Source organism: Dryas octopetala, chromosome 5 (assembly GCF_963921425.1).
Source record: "Dryas octopetala chromosome 5, drDryOcto1.1, whole genome shotgun sequence".
Lineage (NCBI taxonomy): Eukaryota > Viridiplantae > Streptophyta > Magnoliopsida > Rosales > Rosaceae > Dryas > Dryas octopetala.
Window position 1 is genome coordinate 20,280,807 of NC_141370.1, and position 20,733 is coordinate 20,301,539.

Genomic DNA, 20,733 nt, shown 5'->3' on the forward strand with positions numbered 1-20,733 from the left:
AATGGTCCCTATGAGGACCACCTTATTAGCCAACCACACCCACCCTAGACACGCGTGCAAAAGGAGAAGAAGAAAAGCTGTAGGCTACAAAAAGTGTTCTCTCATATCTGCAATGGAAACCTTGTATTCAACTAGGAAATCAGCTGCCAACTATACAAAAAAAAACCCTTCAGTTGGGAGCTCATTACCCTATTGCCTCAATGTAGGTCCTCAACAAGATGGCCATAAACTTTATATTTGAAAATCAATGATACATCCACTAATTTTCTCTGCAGTCTGAATTTCTGGTACAATGGAATGATGGTCCGAGATCATGGACCCTGATATAATATCTTTGAGATTCTTGAAAATTGCCTGAGGTTGGTGTTTAGTATATTTGTGATTGCCATAATTCAATGGTTGCGACTCAATGGCAGTTCGGGTAGCTGACCTTGCAGATCCCTTGTTATGGCGAAGAGGTTGTGCATCTAGCCATACAAATGAATTCAGTATATTTATAAATACAAATTAAAGTGATTGCACTGTAATGAACAAACTGATATGGATAACACAATTCATAGATAGTTGGTTGAGAAAGTGAGGAAGGCAAATCAAGCTTCATAATACGTTTAGCGATGTGTTTAAACTTTTGGGATTCAATGCTTAGTCCAACAAGTATAATCATTTCAGATCTTACGAATAACACTCTAGAATCAGGTACACTCATTTTAAGACTTTCAGAATTTTAACATGAACCACTTCATGTTTGCCTGCCCAAATATTTGGAAAGAAATCCATGAATGGATTATACACTTAGAAATTACCTTCAGGTCTGGTTGCAGAAACCTCCCTTGCCACGCGTGATTTAGCTCGCATAATGCATAACCATGTTCTTTCTGCTTCATAATCATGTTCTGATACAACTGGAATATGCCAGTGCCCTTCCTCTGATTCCTGATAACATATTTCACCAGGTGCATCTATATTACTGTTGTGTCAACTTCAAAAGATACAGATACAGGAACATGTACAGATAGACAGTCTTCTCATCAAAATTCAGTTAATTTACATGGCATGGACATGCCAGAAATTGATTTTTTTTACCTGAATTACAACAGAACAAGGAGGAGGCATGTGAAAAACTGGACCACCATCGGAAAAACTGAAATGCACCTGACATTAGAAAAGGATAGATAACTAGTTAGAGAGGAATAGATCAGAAATTATACAGAAAACCAAGTGTCATTGGTTGCAAAAAGTATATAACTCATTGGACCTAGTAATCTAGTACAGCATAGATAAGTTTTATTATCATTGTCAAATTTAACATTAGAACCAACAAAGGCATTTAAAACTATTAGCTCCTTAAGAGCCTCACTCACTTGATGCCTTTCTTTCCATCTGGGGAAGAAATCATTTCCAAGAAGTTGGAAGATATGGTCTCTCATCTCATCATTTGTCACAAGTAAGCACTTGAACTTTATAGCTGCATACAACCAGTACCTGAAGCACAGGTTAATACCATGGCACTTTAAATGCATATGCATTATATAAATGATTAAAATGAAATTAGATACTAAATCAAAAAAGTTAATGTAAAAATCATATTCAAACTATGCAAGCATAATTATGTTATGTTCCAATATTATATTACTCACCAATCATCATTTGACCCCGTCGGCGTTGCATAGAGAGCATCAGCATTTTGCCACTTCTCAATCAATGCCCTATTTATCCGCTCATCCATTTTGTGACCATTGATACGCCTATTATGCAGAATAATGAGTGGCCATCTCTTTGAAGGAAGCTTTTGGCGTATTCCATTAACAACAGCATTGACCTAAATAAAACGCCATGAAAGTTTATAGCAATCACTAATAAGAACATAAAGTTGATCTGTGTCTTATATGCTTAAGCATCACGCAACTTGCCTTGGATGGAATGAATTTCTTCTGGCTGAAAAGACCTACATTAGCTCCATCCACCACTGCTTCAAAAGGTCCATAATAATTGAGCCATTTCTGCACAATAAAATTTTGTTCTTCCCTAAGTCAAAACTCAAACACAAGATAAAATTTATAAGCATTGTTGGGGACTTTCGTACTTGAAATTTCTGAAAGCTTGAATTTTTTTCTCTCTGTATAGCTATAGATGCAACTGATTCTGCAAAATTTTCTGTTTCTATGGGATCAAGGTCAATTGTAGCCAATTTTTTCCCACAGCACTTGCACAAGCCGTCAGCTCCAATAGTTGTATGTAATACGGACCACTTCCCTTTTCCCAACCAGCCCTGCCCATGCCAACCCCCACCTCCATTCTCAATTGCCTCCCTTATCAATCTTTGATCCCATTTTGTTTTCCCAACTCTTGAAGCTTCTTTGCTATGAAACCACTTTACAATTAGATCTGCAGTAGAGGGTGAGACCCTCCTTACACTTGTTCTTAGTTTGTGCATCATATAATACACCTTGTCGCCTTTACCAACTCCCACACTCACTCTTAAGAGGGCCTCTAGTTCAGGCTCCTCTGGATAGACGCCATGCTCCAACATGTGTTTCTCAACAGAAAATGCTTTATTAATATCTCCACTATTACAGAAAGCAGATAATGCAGGACCATAGGAACGCAGTCTAGGATTTATTCCCAATGACTTCATTTTCTTCACCATATCAAATGCCATGTCTCCATCACCCATTGACATTGCCATTCTAGCCACAGATGTCAATGCTGCTTCATTCATTGGGACATTATCCAAACACATCTTCTCATAGATCTCAAATCCCCTTTGGAGTGCATACTTCTTCACATCCTCACTAACCCGAATTTTATCATCTTCTTGTTTCGTGCTTCCATCTTTTAGATTTGAAGAATCATCTCCACCTTTTGTAGGATATTTCAGTCCATCTAAGAGCCGAGAATTTCGCTTCACAAACCCATTAGAAAACCATGCTAAGTTCTCTTTTTCATTGGAAGTATCATCTAGATCATCAAACCTGTTACTTGCATTCAACTCTATTTTTTCAGCAGTCCCATTATTTTTACTGGTATGTACCAGTTGCCCATTGTCCAAAACTCCCCTACCATCCCCATTCCCACTATCCAAGTCTCTACATTTACCCAATTCCAAGGAGTCCGCTCTGCTTTCTTCAGCAGATGAATCCAAGATATCCAAAGTTCGACTACCAGACCCACTCTTAGCAGGATGAACAACACCAACAGCCGCAGAAGAACAGAGATACAACAGTACAGTATAGTGGTACTGCTCCAACTTAATTCCTTCCCTTTGAGCCACATCATAGAATTTAATTGCACCCATGACATCCCCTCTCTTTGAGCACATATCCAATCCAACTCTCATCTGAACTTCTGGCAAGTCATAGTCAATTACCTTATTTCTCTTAGACCCTTTCCCCTTTTTCTCGTCTCCCGCCTGATTATCACTACCTTTCTTGCTTGTTTCCTCATTCACCACCAACCCGCCTCTATTTTCTGAAGATTTTACTCTATGCTCACCTTTAAACCTCATAGAAGAATGCGCATTAGGACCATTACCCTCCCTCCTTTTTCTAAAACCGACATTTTTCCTCGTATTTTTATCTTTACTGAACCTATTCTCAGCCTTTTTCTCCACTACTGAACTGACATGGTTCTTCACAGACTTTTTGCCAACCCTTTCATCCGTGGACCTCGAGGAAGAATTCTCAGTACCAGTTCCTGAATTAGTGGCTTTTGTGTATGGTTCATGATATGTAGTAGACGACTTTGCACGTATTCGGGTAATGTTCTGTTTAACTACTGGTAGTGGATAAAGTTCAAGTGTGTGTTTGGGAGGTGAGAAAGCGAAAAGCTGAGATGGACAATGGAATTTAAAAACATTGAGAGGTGATGGGTACTTACAGTTACAGAGGGTGATGGAGAGGAGGTGGTACTTTTGCTGCAGTGCGTTGGAGGTAAAGGAGGCCATGTGTGGCCGTTGGAAGAGCGCTCCTCTAGTGCCGATATGGATCAAATATAACGTGTGTAACTTGAAATTACAAAGTTGCCCTTGATATTTAAATTTGGAGTGTCCGAAGATAGCCTCTAATTGACCTCTAATAATAACCAAGATTTTTGCGTACCAATTTCAAAAATTTATACATCATCTATAATTTCACTAGTTACTAGTTTGTAGAAAACAAGCCCATTTTATTACTTCTTAATCCAGCGCTATAACCCAAAACAGTAATGTTAGAAATTCTAAATTTGTGTACCGAATTTGGATTCAAATATGCTACATTATTTGGGACCTAAATTTGATCTACAAATTTAGAATCTCTAACTCTACTCAACCAAAAATAACTGATCCAAATGAGTAATTAGGCTGAAAAAAATTAAAAAAATCCTCTTAGATCAAATTTCATTTTTCCTCTTTGTTCAGGATTCTAGGTTGATGGAAATGCACCAAAAAGGTCATCCTCATTTTGCTAGGCAGTAGGCACATATGAAATGTCTAATATATGATCATTGTACACTACTTTGTCTCCAGTAGATTCTCTTTTTAACTTTAGTCTTTTCTCTATCAACCAACACACTATCCTCATCATCCAAAACAAAACCAAAAACAGAAAAAGGCAAAGAAAACCCCAAGACACCGTCTCTTTTCTTACCCCTAATTCTCGCATGTGCACAACCTTTATTCATAATCTCCTCTTCCCATGCACACAGAATGGGTTACCATGTCACTCAACCCTCTCAATGATTATGCCAATAGTAACCGACTGCAATAAGGGTCCTATAAATAGGAAACTTTGTCCAACAATGGAACTTGAATTACCTTACAATGTCATAGTGTCATGTATAACTTTGTAATTTGATAAGTAACTGATAGCCAATAGAAAGAGAGCAAACTAAGTACAAATTATTGGGCATCTTTCGTAAAACCTCAAAGTCCCAAATCATGGTTAAACAAAACACATTCAGCCTCCCTGAGGAAGGCCTTTAAACAAAAGGATGAAAATCAACAGACATTGGTACCAGATAAACTGTTCAACATGATCTGTCACTGAAGTCATCATAAAAGAAAATTGCCAACATGAGCCCTACATTGCCATCAAACAAAATCTCTGCAAGACAACTTGGTACACAGAGAGACGGTCATAAAGGCATTGAAATTCCTGAAATATGTGAAAAAGGAAGTATTAGAGTACATACTTGATATCACATGAACATGGCTGAACATGATTAAATCAAGACAGATATAAAATCCAACTAACAATTAGCAAAACTTCCTTGTGCCCTAATTATCAACTATATATTTTGATTGAAATATATAGGCATACACAAATGATTGCCAAGAATTCATTGTTAATTCGCAGTCCGGTAGAGTGTGTTGGGTGGGTAATGTGTATGTATAGTTTAAGTTGTAAGAACAATGAGAATGGCATGCCAGTTCCAATTGATGTGCAATCCATTCCTTTACTTAAAAAAGGATTCTTCTGTTTTGGTTTTTTTTCTTTTTTCTTTTTTTTATAAACTACTTGTAGACAAAAACTTGTAAGGATTTCTTCAAAAAATGTATTTTTCTATGAAAATTTCTCTCCTGAAAGAAAAAAAAAAAATCATAGTTTGGATAAAACTTAACACAAGGCTCACTGAGAAGCAAGAACTAAAAGGCAGCCAACAGAAAGTCAATCCATACATAGTGCAAAAGACATGTATACAATCAAATCAGAGAACCCAGATAACTAAAACTGAATAAAAAAGATAAAAGAATTTTAATCAAAGTACAAAATCCCAATGCTGCCGTGCTGGCCAAGCTGCGAAAACAAGAAAACTTGAAATGTTTTGGATAGAATGTTTAAGTTTGTTATGTGACTTTATTACAGAGTAATTCAAAATTATATTACACTTGAACAATCATTAAATCAATGCAACTGAGAGCTTATTTTATCCCAGGTTCAAAAACAATATAGCATGAAACCATTTAAGTTTTTTAGATTGCTACCACATTCCAAAGAGTCAAACACCGACCCTTAATTAGTAGATTACATTGTCAAATAAACAAGCAGATGGCGAGCATTTTCTCGTTAACATCATTATCATATGCAATTGTTTTGCAACCATCAAGTGAGTGAAGCGTCCACTAAAGTAAAAGGCTCACCTTGAGGAACTAATCCCCAACTCTGAGAATCGATGGACAGGCTCGATATTAATCGTGCTGAAGCCACCGCGCTGTGTAATGGCATTGATCCCACGCTGCTCAACTCCACTGGTAACCTAACAAAGAAAAAAGTCCCCACCGAGGTTCAAAATTTTCCTACTCTTTCTCGGGAGCCAAACGGGGGCGTAAGAAAATGAGAATCGGAAATTGGAAGTAGAGGAACTAATAACCTGGAAATGCGAGAGATGCGCCGAACAGGGGCGGAGGCCTGGGAGTGAAGGCTCGATTTGAGCGGTGAGAGTTCGGATGTGAGCGACACCTTGGAGAGCGTGCGCGTGAAAGTTTGTAATTGGGACGATAACCTAGAGCAAACCTTCGACGCCATTGGGGGGCTTCGAGCTTGAAGCTGCCACTACTATCTTTGGGCTTGGGAGGTTTGGGTCGCTCTGCGTTCGATGACGGAGAGGTTTATTGGTGCGTGAGTCGTGACTCGAACTAAAACGACGTCGGCCTTGTTGTATTTTGATCAACACTTCAATTTTTTTTTTCGACCGAAAAAATAAATAATTGAAATGACCATTCACCAAACCACATTTTGTTGGACAGATCCTTTATGTAAATTCTACACAATAAATTTTTCATCATAAAGGATTTCAGTATAATATCTCAGAACAAGTTTTTTTGTATAAGATTGTTATTCATAATTCTAATATAGAATAATATCTGATCGGAGTGTAAATGATTTAAGTGTGAATGTGAGAATTTATATTCTTTATACTCTTTATACATTTTTAAAATTTAAGTTTATATTTAGTATACGCATTCTCTCATCAAATACAATGTCCTTAAATAAATTTTGAGCATATACAATCACTTTAATTGTATAGTCCTTTATCTTTGTCAACAACATAAATATACAATTGGCTACACTTATTCTAACAATGGTACAAATACTGAGTTTGTCCTTCATTGAACTCATATTTCTTATCATTTTAATCTTTCATTCTCCTTCTATCTTGTTGCTTCTACTCTAATTTATTTGCTCTTCATTAAAAAGTAGTGAGTAGACTCATAAATTGGCCCGCTACAGTCTCAATTCTCATGCCTTAGCTCCATAGTAGGGTTATGGATTGTATATTCAAAAATGAAAGTGGGGAGCTTCTGGTAGCTTTAAATCGTCAAATTTAGGGTCTATAATATGAGGAATGTTATCCATTTTCTACAATCCACCTTTTCTACCAACTTTTTCTTTTATTATTCTCATTTTATATTGTATTTTCATGATCGAAACCGTTCGTTTTTTAGATAATTATTTAAAAATCATCTCTGTAAAAAATCAACTAAATCATAAATCGTTTGGTCAAGTAATCGTTATCAAATAAATAAACGGTTAATTAAATTGTTACATAAACCCTTTTTTAATTTCATCACAGTTACATAACCAAATGATTTATGATTTGATTAATTTTTTGCAAAAATGATCTTTATAGTTAGATCTAAATAATGAACAGTTCCGATCATGAATTAAATTGTAAAATGAAAATTAAAAAGTAGAAGGTCGATGAATAAAATAGATTAGAGAAGGTGAATAGCATTCCTCCCATATTATAGTCTAAAAGATGTGGAATCCATGATAATAGTAATTGATGCAGGATGTACAAATGGTGAGACTGAAGATGATGCAGAAGTTGTGACATTTGCATTTAGGAAAGCAGAGGATGATCCTAATTTTGAAAACATTATTTTTGAACAAACGATGAGTTATTGCACTGTTTCTCTCAAGTTACTCTCAAATTTAGACCAAGATAAGGCAACCAAGTAGCTTGTGCATCATAGTGGAAGATCCATTTTGTTTAAAAGAGTGGCTTAACTAACTAACTAGCTATTATCATTTATCACCAAAATTAGTGGTATATCTCTCTCAATATTAGAAGATTTCTTAAATTCGAATTCTCCAACTCTTATAATGTACATTGCATGCTAGTATGATTTTTTTTTTTTTTAATCAGTGGGAATGTGGGATGGACATAATTTAAGTGTTTTCAATTAATTAATTATATCTATAATCTTTGGTCTTGCAACAATAAAAATAAAAAAAGGGGGTCGATGATGTCGTTTCCTTGCACATTCTCTACAAACTTCCGCGGGTGGAAAACATGACCAAAGAGGCAAAGAAGGTTGGTAACAACTACCGACACTGACTTTGACTTCACTGCCAAACGTAGCCAATCAAATTAAAGACTTTACATGCCTCAATCCTCTTGAACAGCAGCAGATCCTTCCCTTCTCAATTACATCACACCACGTGGAATACAAAAATTAATCGCAATGGTACGACCACCATTCCCTGTGTCAATTTCACACTCACATGGTCCCAGCACATCGAGCTACAATGATATAAAGCAAACACCCATCACTCAGATCTCGCAGTCGTCACTCGTCGTGTTCGTCATTATTTGCTTTCTCCCTCTGTAAATTTCCTTATCTTCTTCACGAAACCCTAGGTCTTTGGTTCTTGAATCCATGGCGCATGTTAAGGTCACCTTGGAGGTCGGAAACGACGGCGTTGCTGTCATCACCATATTCAATCCCCCTGTCAACGCCTTTGCCATAGCGAGTAATTCAGCTAGTTCAATCAAGCTAGTTTCATTCCTTCTTTAACAATATTCGCCGATGATTTCATTTGTTTTTATTTTTTATTTTTTATGTGATGCTGCAGTTATAGAGGGATTGAAGGAGAGGTTCGACGAGGCCGCGAAGAGAGATGATGTGAAGGCTATTGTTCTAACTGGTAATTAAGCTTTGCTATCGTTGATCGAATTGTATGACTATGTCGTTTTGTTTGGTGCTTTGGTAATGTTTGATTCAATTCGTCTAGTTGTGTGTGGCTAGCTTTTTAATTATAGAATACAATTTTGTAAAATTTTGAGTGTTGAATTTTGTCTTGCTTTTTATTTCTGGATGTTTGTAATTTAATTATACATTTTGATTGATTATTTTCCTCGTGAATGAAGGCAACGGAGGAAGGTTTTCTGCTGGTTTTGATATCAATGTTTTCGAGAAGGTTCACAAGACTGGTATGATTGAATGAATTATAGTGTTTTCTGCTTACTATTAAGTTAACTGATGGATGTCTGAGAATTCACCATTATATTTGTGGCGTGGCAGGGGACGTTTCGCTGATACCCGATGTATCTGTTGACTTTATGGTCAACAAAGTTGAAGGTACTTAACCCAGCATTAACTACCAGGCTCCATTTTTGCCACACTAATTGACAACTTTATTCATACTGTTTGTCTGTAAAATAGATTCAAAAAAGCCTGTGGTTGCTGCTGTGGAAGGGCTTGCACTCGGAGGTGGCTTGGAGTTGGCATTGGTTTGTGTCCCATTGTTAAGCACACCATTTTATTTATTAAAAAAAAAAAAAAAGAAATTTGGCAAATAAATATGTTGTCAGAGTGTTTATGCAATTATGTCTTATTAGTAAATCTCATGCAGGGGTGCCATGCACGCATTGCTGCTCCAAGGACTCAACTTGGCCTGCCAGAATTGACACTTGGAGTTATTCCAGGATTTGGAGGTATAACTTTCAGGCTACACAAACTGTACATATGCACGCTGTGTTTTAGTGTTGACTGAAATGTGAAAATACTATTGCTCTGTAAGGCACACAACGTCTTCCAAGGCTTGTAGGGCTTCCCAAGGCAGTTGAAATGATGCTGGTAAATGGCAACTCTGGTCCTTTTTTTTTTTTTTTTTTTTTTTTTTTTCAATTTCTGAGTTTTGAGCTCATTACTAACTTTATTCTCAAATCTTCCATATCGATTAAACAGTATGGTCAATTTAGTATATTCATATTCATTAGAGCTTAATACTTAAAAAGCTTACTTAAAAATAATTGTGCATTTTAGTTTCTTCTTGCAATTTAGTGAAGCTTATGGTACTTTTCAGTTATCCAAGCCAATCATGTCTGAGGAAGGGAAGAAGCTCGGTCTTATTGATGCTATTGTATCTTCTCAAGAGTTGCTGAAAGTATCTCGATTATGGGCTTTGGACATTGCAGAGAGGCGCAAACCATGGGTGCGATCTCTTCACAGGACAGACAAGATTGGTTCCCTGTCTGAGGCACGCGAGGTACTGAAAGTAGCCAGACAACAAGCCAGGAAGACTGCTCCCAATATGCCTCAGCACCAGGCATGCCTTGATGTGATTGAGGAAGGCATTATTCATGGAGGGTATAGTGGAGTTCTAAAGGTAATGTTGGTGTAATTGACTTTGGTTATACATGTGTGATCATCTTTTCTGAAGTTCTAGTATGTTATGGTTGTTAATACAGTGTTTTTCATGATTCAAATATAAGTAGACTTGGTTTTTCGGCATCCTTTACTAACTATGTTGAAAACATCTGGCATGCCCGCTGTGCACATATGTTCTTGAAAAAATAAATTGTTGTTGCAGGAGGCTAAAGTTTTTAAGGAGTTAGCTCTTTCAGACACTTCAAGAGCTCTTGTCCATATCTTTTTTGCCCAACGTGCAACATCAAAGGTACAATTATGATGCAAGCAACTTCTTTACGGGGGGGATCCTCCCCCCTTCCTTTCCAATAGTGTATAAATTAGTAGATAGCTGAGTTCTATACTTGACATTAGTAGCACGGTTTTCATATCATGACTTGGACCTTCATCTGCTTCATCTGTTTTTGGTTCTTCTGTTTGCTGTGATTGGTCCTGTGGTAACTCAATTTGCCCTACACTTAACCCAAATATTTGGGTTTGGCTTTGTAAATCGTATTTTCTGCCATTCATCCTTAAGGCATTGTGCTTTGTTACTTTTTATCAATTGTAACGGATGCTTTGTTCATTGTCTCTAATAATCCTTTCAATATTACTGAAGGGTGATTGGTTATCTTCTGTTGCAAGTATACATTTTAGCCTTTTTTCATTCTCATTGTGTCTTCTAAATTGTTACTTATGCAGGTGCCCAATGTTACTGATGTTGGGCTCAAACCAAGGCAAATAAAGAAAGTTGCTGTTATTGGGGGAGGTCTGATGGGTTCTGGCATAGCTACCTCACTTCTTCTGAGCAATATTTATGTTGTTCTCAAGGAAATAAACTCTGAATATCTTCAGAAGGGAATGAAAATGATAGAAGGTGGTTACCTGGTTGCAGAAATTCTTGATTTTTACCATTTTCTGGCATAATTTCCTATTATTTTTACCCTGGAAATTTTGGCTGTAGGTGAGCAATGAATATTGTGAAAGGTAATTGTTGTCAAGTTAATAGTAATAGTAATATCCTAATATGTGCAATATGTTAATAAAATATCAGGGATCTAGGTAATAATATGCTGATTTATGGATTTAGTCTATAATTTGACTATTAATTAAGCATTAGATAATGAATAGTTAATTAATTGGTTATAGTCCATGTTGAGTTTTTGTAGTAGATTGCCTGCTACACTGGTTTCAAAATAATTGATACAATACAAAGGCATGTCTTTTGTGTGTTAATTGATGAAATTCTGAACCTGTAAATTGTAAGTACTTTGTCAATGTTTTTTGTTGTGACAGCAAATGTTAAAGGCTTAGTAACTAGAAGGAAGCTGACACAGGATAAGGCAGACAAAGCTCTCTCATTGCTTAAAGGTGCTTTGGACTACTCTGACTTCAAAGATGTGGATATGGTCATAGAGGTAGCACTTTTATAGTATAACTTGGAATTTTAAACTGCCAAATTTAAGTTTTTTTTTTTTTTTGGGAAAGGAAACAGCCTTCATTTCTTCAGACATGATTTCTTGTGTTCATCTGTATCGTCCACTTTTTTGGCCTGAACATCTACTGTGCACTTAATATTTTGTGTTTTAATGAAATTGTAACATCTGCATTTTATCTTTCCAATTTCTAATAAAAAGTTATCTGATACAGTTATTCGAATTTTGCAGGCTGTGATTGAGAGTATTCCTCTCAAACAAAAAATTTTTAGTGAAATCGAGAAACTTTGCCCTTCTCACTGCATTTTGGCTACAAACACATCCACTATTGACCTCAATATAGTTGGAGAAAAGACAAGCTCTCGAGATCGCATTGTGGGGGCACATTTTTTCAGGTTATTTGATGCATTTTTCTTCCCAAATACATGCATCTTTTTCACTAAAAGAAACACACTTCTTTGCCACTCAGAGAAACAATATCCTTTAGAAATTTCTTACTCCGTCAAAACCAATTTATTGTTGTCATTTCTTTAATTGCATTGACGCTTCTTGTAGAACGCTTTATACTTTATACTTTATCTGACATGACCCTTTGATGGACAGTCCTGCTCATGTGATGCCTCTTCTTGAAATAGTACGGACAGACAGAACTTCAGCACAAGTAATTCTTGATCTTTTGACGGTTGGAAAAGTAATAAAGAAAGTTCCTGTTGTGGTTGGTAACTGCACAGGCTTTGCAGTCAATCGAGCATTCTTTCCCTATGCGCAAGGTGCACATATATTGGTCCATTCAGGTGTGGATGTGTTCAGAATTGATAGGATCATCAGCAATTTTGGCCTCCCTATGGGCCCATTTCAGTAACTTTCTTCCCTTTCTCTATACCTAGCCTTTTTGTGTTTTCTTTTACATTTTCATGTAGCAAATCATGTGTTTACCATTTTCAAGGATCATTTTTTCCTTAGCGTTCTTGACTTGCAGGCTTCAGGACTTGGCAGGCTATGGACTAGCCGTTGCAGTCGGAAAAGAATTTGCTAATGCTTTCCCTGACCGCACATTTCAATCTCCATTGGTTGAGATCTTGATAAAAAATGGACGAAATGGTATAGTACTTCACCAATTATATTAATCTTTCTTTTTTTTGCGGGGTTGGGGGGGAGGCGCAACGGGTGGGAGGTATTATGAACGCTTTACTTTTGGCATTTCAGGTAAAAACAATGGAAAAGGATATTATATTTTTGAAAAGGGAACCAGGCCAAAACCTGATCTTTCTGTGCTACCAATTATTGAGGAGTCTAGACGAATTACCAATATTATGCCTGGTGGGAAGGTACTCTTGCATTACATTGGATAATTGACGCACATCTACCCAAAATAGTATTTTAATTGGAACTACCTTATCTTGATGTAGTTGCTTTTAATTATGCACGCTTTATGTGACAATCATACTCATCGTGTTTGCTGGACTATGGCTTGCAGCCTATATCTGTTACTGACCAAGAAATTTTGGAGATGATACTCTTTCCTGTGGTGAATGAGGCATGTCGTATTCTAGATGAAGGAATAGTTGTTCGGGCATCAGACCTTGACATTGCATCTGTTCTTGGGATGAGTTTCCCGTCTTACCGGTGAGTGCTATTTTGACCATTAATCTTCTTGAACTTTGTTTGTTTGTTTGTTTATTCTGGTTTAGTTCAAGCAGATTTCTGCAATTCTATCTTTAAGCTTTGTAGTGCTTTGATCTGCCTGCCAAATTGTGAGGGTATTGTCTTGTGTAATTTTGACTTTGCCATGGAAGGCATCCGGACATGCCTTAAGTGTAAAGACAAGTAGTTCGGACTGTCAGGACTTGACTGACCCTCTCCATTTTGTATTAAAAGCTGGTTGCAATTGTGTATGGTTGTTTAAGTCAGTGTGTTCTGTGTAACTGAAGTATGGGGGATATGCTTTTCCTTTGGTTGGCAGTAATGATGTTAGTTGTCACATTTGCTTATTTCACTGTGTTTGATTGTTCTGTGGCAGGGGTGGTATTGTCTTTTGGGCAGATTTGGTTGGGCCCAAGCATATATACACTAGTCTGAAGAAATGGTCAGGAGTATATGGTGATTTTTTCAAACCATCAAGGTATTTGGAAGAGAGAGCAAACAAAGGCTTGCCGCTGGTGAGAACACTAATGCTTACCTTCATTCTTGAATTTTTTTCCCCTTTATTGGGATTTTGATGAATTAAAGTTTTTCTCTCTCATCCACAAAACTATGAACTAACTTCGAGATTTTATGTAAATAATGTGACATTCTTTTCTTGTCCTGCAGAGTGCACCCTCTTCGTCATCCCCATCTTCAAGGGCACGCCTGTAAGCGAAAATCCTAGTTCCAGCCTGTCCTCGAGCCTTTTTACTATTCAGGAAAATAAAAATTTAGTTACTGCATTCTGTAATATTGAAAGTAACTCTGAAGGGGATTCATAAGCAGTTGGTTTCCAAAATATAAAAAGTAAGTCGTCTCCTTTTGTTTTCTTCTCTCTTTTGTGAATGAACTAATTATGCCAAATTTAGGCAGATGGACCCGAGAGGCCAGTGAATATAATTTAATTTATATCCAACCTCAGGCCCAGAATTTTTTTTTTTTAAAAAAAAAAGAGGTTTCTAACTAATAACTGAAATGGAAAGGCATTGAATGTGTGTGGAACTTCGAACTTTGAAGTATTATGTAAAAGAGGGAATTTTGCGTACTAACCCTTTCTTAGGCTTCCGGCATCCTAAGTTCCTAACTCAGATATCGTGCGACTGTGACCTACTCAACTAACTTGGAATTTTTTGTTTATTAAACTAACTTGAAATATAAAGAGCAATATTTTGCTCATGTGAGGAGTTATTTCTCTTCGTAAATCAATTCTAGTTTGACGTAAACGGTGTCTGTTGACTTTAAGAGAGAAATAAACGTTTTTAAACTTTATCCTTTTTTTTTTTGGGTAAAATGATTTAAACCTTATCCTTTGCAGTTTGCACCGCTGAAAACCTCTACATTGGCCTAACATGAGCATGTGTAGCTGGATAGATGTGATTAATCAGAGCTAAACCTAAAGCTGCTATTGGCATGAAATCTCTTCGTCCTCTTTCTTGCGCAATCAAAACTTTTTCCCTAATGATTTAGGCTTTATAGAAATTGTAAGGCCCTCCGTGAAGAATAAACCCATAAATGACAGAATGACACTTGTTACGGAATAGATGGTTCAGTGACAATGTAAACTTTACACCGGAAAAGTGTACAAAGTTAAGAACAATACTTGGGTCACCCCTTGGAGGTACCTCAAGGTCACCCCACCTCCCCAAATTATGATTTCGGCAATGTCGGCACATAATCAGAACCATTCAATTTTTAGATAACATATTAAAGATCATCGCTGCAAAAAATCAAATCAATCGGAAATCGTTTTGTTATATAACTGTTGTCAATTAAATAGAAAAAATCAACGGTTTGGTAAAAAAATCACTCTTTAATTGAAAACCATCTATTTTTTCTATTTAATTAGCAACAGTTATATAACTAAATGATTTCCAATTGATTTTATTTTTTACATAAATGATCTTTAATATGTTATTTATAAATTGAACGGTTCCGATTATGCGCGACATTGCCGAAATCATGATTTGAAGGGGGTGGGGTGACTTGAGGTACCCCAAGGGGTGACCCAAGTATTGTTCCAAGGTTAATCACAAAACTCAAGGAAAACTACGTTACATATTCCACGATGAGTGGTAACTGCTCGTTGTTTTTCCACAAATGTGAAAGGATCAAAAAGGCCAAAAAAGAAAAAGAAAACTCCTAGCATGTACCAATACAAGCTATGATGTTAATTTTGTATTTAACAATCTAAAATTATTATCTTGTGCAATTACAAGGCTCTGCATTTTACACCACTTGGATCGAACTATGGTTGAAGCTAAAAATCTAATCTATAAATATATTAATAACCTTACCCAAAATTAAAAAGAAAAGGAAAAAAGAAAACAGAGTAAAGTAAAAAGAAAAAAGAAAAATTTGATCCTTCTAAGAGTGGTTCCTAGTACGGTCTGCAAAGTCAGAGCGTAACAATACCTTGGGCAATTCTTGTGTGCTAAATCTTTTTACACGTCTTGTTTAATCTTTTGGTCTACTATCTCCATTTTCGGGAAGGGAGGGAATTTTAGGACGATCAGTACTAAGGGCTATAACTGCTGCAGTAACCATCTGTGATGTTTTGGCTGTAAGTGCAGTTTTTGCAACACCATTGGTAACTGGTCCCTGATGATTGCCTGTTTCCATTCTTGCATTTGTAGTGCCATTGCTGAGTTGGTCTTTTTGAGTCGCTGCTTCACTTCTGGCTAACGATGAGCACTTTGTTTCTGCAATTATAAATGGAAGAGGTACATCAATTCCCAACCTTGAAGAGGTGAAAGAAAATGGAACTATAAATCAAAATAGACTATATATCCTGGCAATTGTCATACTGAACAGTGAAAATTGGTTTGATTACTATGGAAAACTTTTAACTTTAGACCATTCTTAGTCCAGATAAGAAGAAGGGTTAACTTGCCTTTTATTTCTCCAAAAGTGATGAGCCTATTAAGACAGTCTCGGAACTTCGTCAAAACAATCCTTTCCTGTTCTGCATAGACCTCTGTCATTCCTTGTCCATTAGGCAACTGTGAAGAGGTGTTGCAGCCATCGCCCATTAACCCATTAGGAGAAGCAGCTGCCATGAACATTGTATCTTGTTCATCACACATCAACGCCAAAGTTCCAGGAGACATTGGCCTCCCTTTCGGCGCATCAGCACCATCTGAATTTGAATCATCAGGGCTAATTTTATCAGCCTGGTTTGCACTAGAACAATCATCAGCAACAGCTTTTTGAGCATCAGATTCCTTTTGGCTTTGCAACCTGTCTTGCATCGTTGAAGCGAGGGAGGTTTCTGCCTGCTTCTCTGCTGCATTTCTTTGGTCTGGACAGATTAATGTACAGACTTCATAAGCAAACCCTTTTGGTCATATAAATCACAATTTTTCTTTTCTACTAAAACCACTTGAAATGTGACTACTCAAAGCATCATCACAACAAATAATTTACCATTCAATATGTTGGATATATCATTTTGAATTGGATATAAATGCAGCACTATAATAACACACTCATGAAAAACAATGAAATTTGAAAAGACTAATGATTCATCATTTATGAACCAATAAACTACCTGCAAGTGTCTTTGCAGCTTCTTCTGCTACTACAACCAAAACTGAGCAGAGCTCCTTTAAGTCCTGCGGTTGGATGATGTCTGCTAGGAGAGACCTTCAACAATCATACAAATTAGTTTTGAACCACGTAGATTAACAGTTGTTTATAACAACAATCAATTATACCTGTATGTAAACTTCGAAGGCCCTAATCCTGCAGTACCACCAAGGCGAGCAACAGGGATTGAAGACAAGGAAGCGGGTGCAGGCGCTCTGAGATGGTTTGCCTAACAATTATATAAACATGCACTTAATGATACTACTTCAAACTGGACTTCAAACTGGAGTATAGTCTTAAAATAAAAAAAGATAGAAAGAGCATTCTCCATCTTAACCACCAAAACCAGTGTCAAGATGAAATAACCCAAAAAAAAAAAATTCAAATCTCATTAATCATAATTTCTACTCAACAATTTCAACCAAAAACCAACTTTTGGTCTATTCATCTGAAAAGTGACAATGAAAACACAAGCCACATGAGTTTATCAAAAATCATAATTATAATAGGAACAATTTTCCATCGATTTACACCAACTAATTAGCCCAATGTTATACCATGAGAATAAATTTACCTGAGGAAACTGTCCAATTCTGTGAATTGATGGATCCTTGGCTGTAGGTCCAAAGAGTTCCTGACCTTTTCTTTTCTTGGAAACTGGGGGAGATGCATAGCCAGAGGATCCAATAGCTCCAGTAATGGCAGCATTTGCTGCCTGTTGAAGATATGCCATGTTGTTGCCATGATCTCCATGGAATAAAGCTTGTCTCTCTTCACTTCCTTCAAAGTTCTTGCAGTCCATGCACTTACAGTTCTCAGAGCAGAGAATGTTGGCTTGGAAGCATTCACAGTATTTCTTGAGGCACCCTGATTTCTTGCAATGGCATCCCTTGTTGTGCTTTCCCAAGATCAAAACCTCACCTGCTTCCTCCTACACATTTCCAAGCCGGTCCATATTCTTGTCAACAACAACCCGAAGAAGGGAACTATAATTAAAGGACACCAATAGCAGAAAACTTATTATAGTTCTGACTAGAAGTAAAGAATTCAATTTATTATTGGAGTAAAACAAGAAATTCCCTTTCATCCAGGCCATTCTTTGTGATGGTGTAACTCAATAAAAAGGAAAAGGCCATATACACCACACACTCATAACATGTCTCTAATGAAAAATTAAGCATATATATAAACCAGTTCATCAAATAGATCACTCAAAAGTAATTGGGCATGTATTGGTATTCTCATGCACTCTTAAGGGGCCTTGATCATTGTCAGGGAAATGCTGTGTCCTGAACTTCTCATATAAAGATATCTTGAATGCTGTCTCGACTTTCAACCATCATATAAGGTAAAAACTATGCTACAATGACTACACGCATATTAAAGAGAGCCCCTTCTGTAACATTGACAAATCCAACGGTGTCATGACTCATGCATAAACAGAGAGGCAGCCTCAACACCTGGCAATCAAAATTTCAAAAGATGAATCATACCTAAAAGTAGTCCATTAATCTAAGAGATGCATACCCGATTATCCCTTGTTCCATGAGGGCTGCTTGCAATTTTTGGCCTGAATGCATTTGGATTACGCTCTAAAGTAGCTTCTACTGCATCTCGCCTAGCACCTTCGTTTTCAACATTATTGCAACAGTTGACACAGTTGCAACCGTCGCAGTAAATCCCAGATGCAAAACACTCGCAATACCTGGTCATAAAATTACAAAAAAATCAGCTTCAAATCAATGCTTGGGTTTGTGTCCACATGTGTTATAGTTCTTTGATGCACAAAATTCATGTTTGAAAAGTGTTGTAAGACAACTGAGAAATGGAAAGAAAAAATAAAAACAACCATTAAAAATTTTAGGTTACAAAAAACGGTACAGGAGTTCCAAACTGTAACAGAATATCAACTCCTAGATGGAATGGTTTTCATACCAACCAACGCAGAGAAGTTATGCACTTACAACTTTAAGCAGCGAGAGTGTTTACAGTTACACTGTTTTTGCTTCTTAGGAGTACCATCTTTTGCTTCAACATTTGGTCTTGGTCTTGATTTTGGGGATTCTGGTTTCCTAAGAAAGAAAAAAATAGGGTATGTAACATTAATAAAACAGCTTGAGCTTGCACATAAGGATTTTCACTTAAAGCCACATTCAGATGTTCCTCTGTGCACAATAACTACCGTAAAATTCAAGCTAGTACAAACAAACTTCTGTAAATGCATCAAAGATACAGAGGTAGAACAGCAACCATACCCTTATTATTAAAACTAAATTGTCAAGAAAAAAAAGTCCTGTAAAGATTAGGTTTAGCTTGTGGCAACCCCACCCAAAGAAGCAGAAAAGGTGAATTCAATTATAAATTGATCAAATGCAATTACTTTGGAAGTACAAATTTAATCCTCCCATTAGTTTACAAATGCAGTAGTTAAAGTAACCAAACTTTAGCAATGCCAATAGATTACTCTCAAAAATATCCAAAAACATAACAACTTCACTCTCCAAAATCAAACCTTCAAACAAAGGTCGGAAGATTGTTTAATAGACCCCAAACCACACAAGCTCACAGACTATATTCTCCGAAAACCAAAGCTCTCAAATTGGCTCCAATTTTGAGCACAATTGCCACATTATTTCACAACCCAAAAACCAAACTTCTCAATCAAATTGGACTACTAAGCAACAAACGGACGATGAAATTATCAAGCAGCGAACTTTTCAAACAAATTAAACTTGGTTATTCATTTGAAAAGCTACAAACTTACACAGGCCTCACTGAAGGTATAGGTGGCTGTGGCGGCACCGGCACCGCCACGCCCGCCACCTGTGGCTTTGGCTGACTCTGCGGCACCATCACGGTCTGCAGTTGCGGCTTAGGGAGCTCTGGCGGCACACTCACCGAGGTTCCACCGAACCCCGTGAAATCGAGCTGCCTCGCAAGCTTCTTCGCCGGAACATCGTTCGTAGCCGACGGCGTCGTTGCAGTGACCGTGGCCGCATCCGATTGCTCCTTCTTCGGAGCCGAATCGGCCCCGTCACCTTCCCCCATAAAATCCAAAATCCAAAATTTTTTTTTTTCAAAAATTCACCCAAAATTTTCGAACTTTTCTTCAACAAACAAACTCAATCCACTGATTACTCCCAGACAATCCCCGAGATTCCGAAAATTTAAGCGCTTTCAGATCCAAAAGACAATCAGGAACCCTCCAGAAGATTCAAACACTCAGAAACTATGTGATTCCGCAGCTCAAGATTGACGACGAAGCTCCGCCACTGGCAGCCGCAATCGGAACGACGTCGAATTGTGAAAACAGAGAGAGAGTGGGATAAGAGAAAAATCTCGGATACAAAATGTAGAGAGAAAGAGCGAGTTAGAGAGATAGAGAAGAGATTGAGGAGAGAGAAGGTAGCAAAGGGGGCCTCTTTTGTTCTTCTTCTTCTTCGTCTCTCCTCCCTCTCTCTTCCAGGCTTTTGAATTTCAATTTTGTGAATATTGGACGGTGGGATTCGGATGCTGGGTTTAATCACACGGTAAACGTCCAAAGTGGCGATCGACGGTGAAAATTCATAGAAGAGAATAAGGTCACTGGCTGGCCGTCCGATTTACGAAGATACAAATTTTTCCACCAAAGTGAAA

The 20,733-nt window shown here is 37.2% G+C and overlaps 4 protein-coding genes across 4 annotated transcripts; 1 reads left to right on the plus strand and 3 right to left on the minus strand.

The window, feature by feature from the left end:
- Nucleotides 1-106: 106 nt before the first annotated feature.
- LOC147285510 (proteinaceous RNase P 1, chloroplastic/mitochondrial-like) lies at nt 107-3,946 on the minus strand. The gene is made up of 7 exons (XM_086244183.1): nt 2,084-3,946; nt 1,911-2,000; nt 1,638-1,819; nt 1,362-1,482; nt 1,084-1,152; nt 804-933; nt 107-467 (listed from the first exon to the last, which is right to left on the minus strand). Exons 1-7 carry the CDS (start codon nt 3,941-3,943, stop codon nt 232-234), a joined length of 2,688 nt encoding a protein of 895 aa, XP_086100309.1. The 5' UTR covers nt 3,944-3,946; the 3' UTR covers nt 107-231.
- Nucleotides 3,947-4,729: 783 nt separating this feature from the next.
- On the minus strand, nt 4,730-6,590 carry LOC147285511 (uncharacterized). Its single transcript, XM_086245201.1, has 3 exons — nt 6,349-6,590; nt 6,119-6,234; nt 4,730-5,132 (listed from the first exon to the last, which is right to left on the minus strand). Exons 1-3 carry the CDS (start codon nt 6,501-6,503, stop codon nt 5,113-5,115), a joined length of 291 nt encoding a protein of 96 aa, XP_086101327.1. The 5' UTR covers nt 6,504-6,590; the 3' UTR covers nt 4,730-5,112.
- Nucleotides 6,591-8,516: 1,926 nt separating this feature from the next.
- AIM1 (Enoyl-CoA hydratase/isomerase family) lies at nt 8,517-14,341 on the plus strand. The gene is made up of 18 exons (XM_086243580.1): nt 8,517-8,735; nt 8,838-8,909; nt 9,133-9,195; nt 9,287-9,343; nt 9,428-9,495; nt 9,618-9,699; nt 9,786-9,841; nt 10,071-10,373; nt 10,578-10,664; nt 11,096-11,270; nt 11,690-11,811; nt 12,061-12,224; nt 12,433-12,687; nt 12,809-12,930; nt 13,036-13,157; nt 13,307-13,455; nt 13,850-13,988; nt 14,140-14,341. Exons 1-18 carry the CDS (start codon nt 8,642-8,644, stop codon nt 14,182-14,184), a joined length of 2,175 nt encoding a protein of 724 aa, XP_086099706.1. The 5' UTR covers nt 8,517-8,641; the 3' UTR covers nt 14,185-14,341.
- Nucleotides 14,342-15,763: 1,422 nt separating this feature from the next.
- Nucleotides 15,764-20,689, minus strand: LOC147285513 (Tesmin/TSO1-like CXC domain-containing protein). The gene is made up of 8 exons (XM_086244169.1): nt 19,862-20,689; nt 19,062-19,169; nt 18,625-18,802; nt 17,672-18,028; nt 17,226-17,326; nt 17,060-17,154; nt 16,403-16,810; nt 15,764-16,211 (listed from the first exon to the last, which is right to left on the minus strand). The coding sequence occupies exons 1-8, from the start codon at nt 20,143-20,145 to the stop codon at nt 15,967-15,969; spliced, it is 1,776 nt and encodes a 591-aa protein (XP_086100295.1). The 5' UTR covers nt 20,146-20,689; the 3' UTR covers nt 15,764-15,966.
- Between the last annotated feature and the right edge of the window lie 44 nt (nt 20,690-20,733).